The 8,800-nt window shown below is 43.6% G+C and overlaps 1 protein-coding gene across 1 annotated transcript in view; it reads right to left on the bottom strand.

Moving 5' to 3' along the window:
* The window catches only part of LOC138797564 (calcium-binding and coiled-coil domain-containing protein 2-like), a 46,772-nt gene extending 41,065 nt beyond the window's left edge, over window positions 1–5,707 (bottom strand). The window contains exons 1-2 of the mRNA XM_069977886.1: window positions 5,628–5,707; window positions 2,757–2,851 (exon numbers count right to left, since the gene is read on the bottom strand). Of these exons, the coding sequence (XP_069833987.1) occupies window positions 2,757–2,823 (67 nt within the window). The 5' untranslated portion in view covers window positions 2,824–2,851; window positions 5,628–5,707. The remainder of the gene's footprint in view (window positions 1–2,756; window positions 2,852–5,627) is intronic.
* Between the last annotated feature and the right edge of the window lie 3,093 nt (window positions 5,708–8,800).

Here is an 8,800-nt window from a genome sequence, read left to right as displayed (position 1 = left end):
ATGTGATTTTATGGATTCAACCTCAATAAAGAACCAATTTTTTATGGTCATCGTGCTGGATATTTCTCCTTTTACACTTTCGTCTGGCAACCTGAAAGTCTCCAGGTCATCGTGCTGTATATTTCTCCTTTTACACTTTCGTCTGGCAACCTGAAAGTCGCCAGGTCTTTCCTTTGCACGTCCAAAATGAACACCTTGGATTAAGCTATGCTACACAAAGCAGTGTTGGGCATAATTACGGTTTGCAGCGGATCTTAACCGGACCATAAGCAGGCCAGACAAATCCAACCTGCCGACAGCCCCCCACAGTGCATGCCACCCTTCCCCTTGGCGCCAACAGCCGAAGTATTCCCACCCAGGAGCACTGCCGCATCACTGGCTTGTTTATAAACTGTTTTCCTAGTTTCTATAAACTTTGGTTCAGTGAAAAGACAGTAAGATGTTTTTTTCCATTGTGGCATATATGTGCAGTGAAGACCAGGGACTTAGGGTATGTGCACGCTACGGAATCCCGGCGGAACACCAATTGGGGATTCCACAGCTTGCACCCGCCCGAAGAATGAACCCGCTCATTCTTTAGGCGGATGGTGAAATCTGGCAAACCATAGAATGAAGCCTTTGGGATCAGCGGAGATGCGAGCTGTTCCGTTGAGATTCCATAGTGTGCACATACCCTAAGAGTTCCTGTTTTAAAGCGGGTTATATGCATGTATTCTGAATAGAGAGGGTAGGTTAGCTGCTGCCATACTCCTGGCAGTAGCTTATCTCCCCAAGAAAAAGGATTGAGTGCCTGAAACAGGGCTGGCATCAGCAGCGGGCTTACCGGGGCAAGTGCTGGGGCCCATAGCACCTCTAGGGGCCTGGAGAAGGACATGGGCCCAGGGCTCTAAAGTTCAGCCCACTAACTGTAGTGCATGGTGAGTGGGCTGGAAATCAGGAGACAAAGAGGGAGCAGGACCTGTCAGCGTCCTGCACAGAGAGAAGATGGGTTGGGGGGGTGGCCATATACGTTACATATACATACATCGTTGGCTGCTACCACTTGAATCGGCAGGGTTTCTGCAGACAGAGTGGTCGGGTAGGCTCTCTCTAGTCTGTTGCCTTACAGCCAGGCAGAAGATTTCGAATGGAGAAAGTTATATGTGTAGAACTCTCTATATTTTTCTCATAATATTGCAATATGAAACACTATATCATCAAAGTAGAGGAAGGTAAACAGAAATTACTAGTATGTTTAGAAACCTTCTGCCATATATGTTATTGTATAAGGGGCATTGGCAGGAAGAGGCTAAACATCTGCCCTGCTCTCCCTCTTAAGGACGTATTAGACGGCACGATATAGAGGAGGAAGCGAGCGTATGCCAGATCAGCACTTTCTTCCTCCTCGTTCTCCGCTTGTGCCTGTGCTATTACGTGAGCTATTGCACCAAAGATGTCGGCCAGAACGTCCAGTAATCAGCCAAGTGTGGTCGATAATCTTTAGTGCAATAGGGCCTTTATTGCACAGCTGATCACCTTACTTTGGTCCTGGCCCACCCTCCACACCTTGGTTCGTGTGTAACGTAGAAGTCACTTTCTCTTTGTAACTATAAGATGTTCGTAGAAGGACTTCCGCTTCACACACAAACCCATGTTTCAGGTTTTTCCTCACTACTTATAATACAAAACAACTAAGACAAGAAGAAGTGGAGTGGAACACTGAAAGACCTAATCATTTTGTCAGGAACAGGTATATGATATAACCAATAACACTGTCATACAGTGGCTATATAGTGATCAGATACAGGATATACACGGGTATATACTAATTGCTCATATAACTAATAACACACCATACAGTAACCGTATAGATTGTTGGAATTATTACTGTGAGCAAGTCTGTCCTTACACCAAGTCCTACAGCCTATACAATAATATATATATAATATATATAAAATTAGGCTGGTCTATTACACTGCAATATGCAAAATAATGTCTGTGTGGATTATGGTAATGGTATGGTAAATGTTAAGAACATTTGGAATATTTTTGGACATTTCTATCTCTTCTATGATAATTAGAGTCCCATTATTACTATATAGGATGTGCCCAACAGGGGCCATTATTACTATATAGGGGGATGTGGAAAGTTCAAAACAGGGGACAATATTACTATATGGGGAGGAGGTTGGATGTGCACAACAGGGGCCATTATTACTAGATGGGGGGAGGTGGGATGTGCACAATAGGTGGCCATTATTACTATATGCAAGGAGCTGGGATATGCACAACAAGGGGCCGGTATTACTACCTAGGGAGTGGAGGTGGGATGTGCACAACAGGGGGCCATTATTACTATATGGGGGGGGATTTGCACAACAGGGGGCCATTGTAACTGTATGGGGGGTCTCTAGAGTTAAGTTTAGAGGCAGGTCAGCATATTTCATTGCTATACCAACCAGATGACACTCCAGTAGGGCTACCATGTGATGCTAGGTCATGTGACAGGATTCTGCGTGCCAGAGACTCCAGTAATATGGGCTTATACAGCGGAACGCCTTTTAGGCATAAGTACACTCAACAGAAAACTTTTTAATATTTTTAAGGTAATTTTCTATACTTTGTACATATATGACCATATGCGATAACTAATCTGGGTTGTAACCCCGACCCCTCCATTGCCTGCTTCTATGTATCTATATAGTGTAGATACTAATGTTACAATGGCACTGCACACCATGTAAGTGGTTACAGTGCAGTTACATCTAATGACTCACAGGGGGTGCCTCCTCTTATCAGAGTCGCACATTTTTCCTTTTCTTCTCCATCTGGCCCGGCCGTCATGAAGACTTCTCCTGGCCGAAGCTGGTCTCTGCAGAATAAGCCAGACAAAACATTTTAGGCTCTTTGCTCCAGCACCATCCTCTCCTCTATATAAAGACCTCTTCTGTATTGTTCCACTCTGTAAGGGTATGTCCACACTGTAAGGGTATGTCTGCACTGGGGTTATTTATCAGGGTGGTGTGGTGCTCTCCCCATCATGGAGGCACCCCGTTGGCAACAGGCTAGAGATATCTGGCTATCCCGTGTTTTGAGACTCGTAACTGAGGCTCCACGGACTCTTGTTTTGCATATTTAAATTTTGGGGGGCATCAGTGGAGACTCTTGATTGAGTACTTCATTGGAATTTTTTTCGCTGTTCTCCTTGAGTTCAGTGATTACTGTGTTTTGTTGGTTGATTTTTCATTGCCCCAACTAGCCAGAATCCTACCCCACACTGACGAGGGGCAAAAACCCCGAAACGGCTGTCTGTGGGTGGAAGCCTGCCTTTGCAAGCCCTTGTCATGATCGCAATACTCGCACCTTGAGTTAGACATTGACAAAAGGGGCCATCCTGTTGTTTCCCTGTCTATGTTCCAATACTCGCAACCGAGTGGGACTTAAGGGGTTATTTATCAGGGTGGTGTGGTGCTCTCCCCATCATGGAGGCACCCCGTTGGCAACAGGCTAGAGATATCTGGCTATCCCGTGTTTTGAGACTCGTAACTGAGGCTCCACGGACTCTTGTTTTGCATATTTAAATTTTGGGGGGCATCAGTGGAGACTCTTGATTGAGTACTTCATTGGAATTTTTTTCGCTGTTCTCCTTGAGTTCAGTGATTACTGTGTTTTGTTGGTTGATTTTTCATTGCCCCAACTAGCCAGAATCCTACCCCACACTGACGAGGGGCAAAAACCCCGAAACGGCTGTCTGTGGGTGGAAGCCTGCCTTTGCAAGCCCTTGTCATGATCGCAATACTCGCACCTTGAGTTAGACATTGACAAAAGGGGCCATCCTGTTGTTTCCCTGTCTATGTTCCAATACTCGCAACCGAGTGGGACTTAAGGGGTTATTTATCAGGGTGGTGTGGTGCTCTCCCCATCATGGAGGCACCCCGTTGGCAACAGGCTAGAGATATCTGGCTATCCCGTGTTTTGAGACTCGTAACTGAGGCTCCACGGACTCTTGTTTTGCATATTTAAATTTTGGGGGGCATCAGTGGAGACTCTTGATTGAGTACTTCATTGGAATTTTTTTCGCTGTTCTCCTTGAGTTCAGTGATTACTGTGTTTTGTAGGTTGATTTTTCATTGCCCCAACTAGCCAGAATCCTACCCCACACTGACGAGGGGCAAAAACCCCGAAACTGCTGTCTGTGGGTGGAAGCCTGCCTTTGCAAGCCCTTGTCATGATCGCAATACTCGCACCTTGAGTTAGACATTGACAAAAGGGGCCATCCTGTTGTTTCCCTGTCTATGTTCCAATACTCGCAACCGAGTGGGACTTAAGGGGTTATTTATCAGGGTGGTGTGGTGCTCTCCCCATCATGGAGGCACCCCGTTGGCAACAGGCTAGAGATATCTGGCTATCCCGTGTTTTGAGACTCGTAACTGAGGCTCCACGGACTCTTGTTTTGCATATTTAAATTTTGGGGGGCATCAGTGGAGACTCTTGATTGAGTACTTCATTGGAATTTTTTTCGCTGTTCTCCTTGAGTTCAGTGATTACTGTGTTTTGTTGGTTGATATAAGTAAATAATTTATTTCCTGTAATTTCCTGTTTTATTCAAAAATCTTTTAAAATAGAATTTTTATGCCACACGTCTATTTAATATACTTACACAGCCATCACCATATTAAGCTTGTACAAAAAGTGCAAAAAAGTTAAAAAAAAACATCAAACCAGCACCTTACAATGTCCTATATTACTATGAGTACTTCTCAGATATGTGTTTTTTCACTTCAAGCATCTCATAGGTTATTCTTTTAATTTATAGTTTTTTTTTTGTCCCAGTCTTTTATATTATTGTCCATTTCCTATGCGAGTATTCATACTATTGCGTTTTTATTTATAAATATAAAAATAGACTGAAGAGATTACTTCCCTTATTTTTCTTTTGGATACTCTTCAAGTTGTTTTTTAATGCCCGACGTGCTCACGTTTCTTGCTCCATACATCTTCAGGGGCCATTAGGTTAATCTCACATATTCTTTGGGACTAGGTGCAACTGCTCCACTCCGTACAGCTCTGGTGATGGCCGTACAATGAATCGACGCTCCTGGCTTCTTTTTATATGTTGCACGTCTCCGCCCACTCTAATTACAGACTGTTGCACCTTCCATTCATCACCTACAGAGTGGTCATGCTGGAGCGATGACGTTTCAGTCCAGAGTTGCGTCCACGTGATCTGTATCATGTGCATAGTTGCTTGGTTACTCGAGACGCCGCTGCGTGTCAAGCTTCTTTTTGGATCCCGCTCTTGAGCCGCAAGTCTATCTTTTTAGAGAGATGCTTTAGATCTTGTTTCTTTTTTCTTTTTACTTTTAATTTCTAATTTGCAAATACGTTCAGCGGAATGACATATTCGATATATAGTCATTCAGACCGTTGGGTCGCACTGAATTTAACCAAAATGTCCATTGTGCCTCACTTTGCAATAATTTTTTATCGTAGTTTCCCCGCATTTTAGACCTCTGAACCACTTCTATCACGCTTGATGCTCTTTAACCCCTTAAGGACCGGGCCTGAAATGGCCTTAAGGACCGGAGCAAATTTTATGAATATGACCAGTGTCGCTTTATTCATTAATAACTTCGGGATGCTTTTACCTATCCGGCTGATTCTGAGATTGTTTTCTCGTGACATATTGTACTTCACATTTCTTGTAAATTGGAGTCGATACTTATAACGAATCTTTATGAAAAAACCCAAAATAGCGTGAAAAATTGTGAAAAAATGCATTTTTCCAACTTTAAAACTTTTCTGCTTATACAGAAAATGGTTATACCACATAAATTATATATTAAATAGCATTAGCAACATGTCTACTTTATGTTGGCAGCATTTATTAAACTATATTTCATTTTTTATAGACAATAGAAAGCTTAAAACATTAGCAGCAAATTTCCAAATTTTCAGTAAAATTTCAAAATCAGATATTTTTAGGGAACTGTTCAGGTTTAAAGTGTATTTGAGGGGCCTGTATGTTAGAAAGCCCCATAAAGCACCCCATTTCAGAAACTGCACCCCCTAAACTCTGCAAAAGCACATCCAGAAAGTTTTTTAACCCTTTAGGGGAGTCACAGAAATAAAAGCTAAGTGTGTAAGAAATTTGAAAATTTTAATTTTCTGTGCAGAGATTTTATTGTAATCCAATATTTTTCATAATTATAAGCTTATTACCAGAGAAATGCACCCCAATATTGATTGCCCCGTTTCTGCAGTTTATAGAAATACCCCATATGTGGCCCTATTGCGCTATTTGACGCAACCACAAGCCTCAGATATAAAGGAGCGCCTAGTGAATTTTAATGGCTCCGTTATTTTTGGTCATTTTTGACTGTACCACTTCAGGTTGGCAGAGGCTCTGGGGTGCCAAAACCTAAAAAAACACCCCTAAAGGGACACCATTTAGAAAACTACACCCCTCAAGGAATGTAACAAGGGGTGCGGTGAGCATCTGGACCCCACAGGTGCTTCACAGATTTTCCGAACAATATGGCTTGAAAAAAGACTAAAGTATTTTTTACACTAAAATGTTGTTCTAGCCTTCAATTTTTCATTTTCACAAAGGGATAAAAGGAAAAAAAAAACACAAAACATGTAGCGCAGTTTCTCCCGAGTATGGAAATACCCCACATGTGGACATAAAGTGCCAAGCGGGCGCAGGACGAGCCTTCAAAGGGAAGGAGCGCCAATTGGCTTTTGGAAGCTGGATTTGGATGGAATGGATTTCAAGGGCCATGTCGCATTTACAAAGCCCTCGTCCTGCCAAGACACTGGAAACCCCCCACAAGTGACCCCATTCTGGAAACTACACCCCTCAAGGAATCTAACAAGGGGTGCAGTGAGCATATGGACCCCACTGGTGACGGGCACAAATGTGGAAAAATGTGACGTGAAAGTGAAAATTTTCATTTTTTCACTTTCATGGCACAAATGTGCCCGTCATCCAGGGGTCCATATCCTCATTGCACCCCTTGTTAGATTCCTTGAGGGGTGTAGTTTCCAGAATGGGGTCACTTGTGGGGGGTTTACAGTGTTTTGGCAGCACAAGGGCTCTGTAAATGCGACATGGCATTCATCATCCATTCTAGCCAAATCCAACCTCCAAAATCCAAATGGCGCTCCTTCCCTTCGGAGGCTTGCCCTGCACCCACATGGCGCTTTATGTCCACATGTGGGGTATTTACGGATTCGGGGGAAATTGCTCTACACATATTGTGTTTTTTTTTCTCTTTTAACCCCTTGTGAAAATGATAAATTCAAGGCTAGACCAACATTATAGTGTAAAAAATGTAATATTTCATTTTCACGCCACATTGTTCCACATTTGTGCCCGTCACCAGTGGGGTCCATATGCTCACTACACCCCTTGTTACATTCCTTGAGGGGTGTAGTTTCCATAATGGGGTCAATTGTGGGGGGGTTCAACTGTCTTGGCAACACAGGGGCCTTTTGAATGCAACATGGCCCCTCGAAATCCATTCCATCCAAATCCAGCCTTCAAAAACCAAATGGCGCTCCTTCCCTTTGGAGGCTTACCCTGCACCCACATGGCGCTTTATGTCCACATGTGGGGTATTTCCGTACTCAGGGGAAATTGCTCTACACATTGTGTTTTTTTTTTATCTTTTAGCCTCTTGTGAAAAGGAAAAAATCAAGACAAGATCAATGATTTAGAGTAAAAATTAAAAAAAAAATTACACTAAATGTTGGTCTAGCCTTGATTTTTTTCCATTTCCACAAGGGGTTAAAAAAGAAAATAAAAGCAAAACGTGTAGGGTAAATACCCCTACACGAAAATACCCCACATGTGGACATAATGTGCCATATGGGCACAGGGCAAGCCACCAAAGGGACAGAGCGCCATTTAGAGGCTGGAATGGAGGATGGAGGCCATGTCGCAATTACAAAGCTCCTGTGCTGCCAGGACAGTAGAAACCCCCGACAAGTGACCCCATTCTAGAAACTACACCCCATAAGGAATCTAACAAGGGGTGCAGTGAGCATATGGACCCCACTAGTGATGGGCACATGTGTAGAACATGTGCCGTGAAAATAAAAAATACAATTTTTTTCATTTTCACGTCCCAAATGTGGCCGTCACTTGGGGGCCATATACCCGCTGCCCCACTTGTTAGATTCCTTATGGGGTGTAGTTTCCAGAATGGGGTCACTTGTGGGGGGTTTCTACTGTCCTGGCCGCACAGAAGCTTTGTAATTGCATCATGGCATCCTCTAATGGGAATGGCGGCCATACCTACTTAGTTGGGGAAAAGGGACCATTCTAATTTATTTGGGGGTATTAGGCCAATTATTAGTTTATAAGGTTGAAAATGACAGGTGTCCATCAAATTCAACCTGTGTTGATCCAGAGGAAGGCAAAAAACCCTAGTGAGGCACACGACAGTAGCCTCATCACAGGGGAAAAATTCCTTCCCGACTCCATAATGGCGATCAGAATAACCCTGGATCAGGGTGACCCCTGAAATAGGAATAAGGGACAGAATTTAGATAATGTAGAACCCCAGTGATGTGTGGTACGCCTTGGAGCGATCCAGTATGCAGAGGCCGGGGTGATCAGGACAGGCGTCACACTGGAAAATGGTGTCCTTCCTGATCCCCCTGTTACGCCACACTCTGCACTTCTTCTGGGGTCTTCTTTTCTCCAGTGTGGGGGACGTCACCTGGAAAATGTTGTCCTGGTGCGATACGGGGTCCTTCATATCCAGAAGCGCTGGGTCTGCTCCATGGCTGCTAATTATTAGGGCTCTATTAC

The sequence above is a fragment of the Dendropsophus ebraccatus genome, chromosome 7 (genome assembly GCF_027789765.1).
Source record: "Dendropsophus ebraccatus isolate aDenEbr1 chromosome 7, aDenEbr1.pat, whole genome shotgun sequence".
NCBI lineage: Eukaryota > Metazoa > Chordata > Amphibia > Anura > Hylidae > Dendropsophus > Dendropsophus ebraccatus.
The sequence above is the reverse complement of the archived record's forward strand: the minus strand, read 5'-3'. Positions and strand labels throughout refer to the sequence as shown.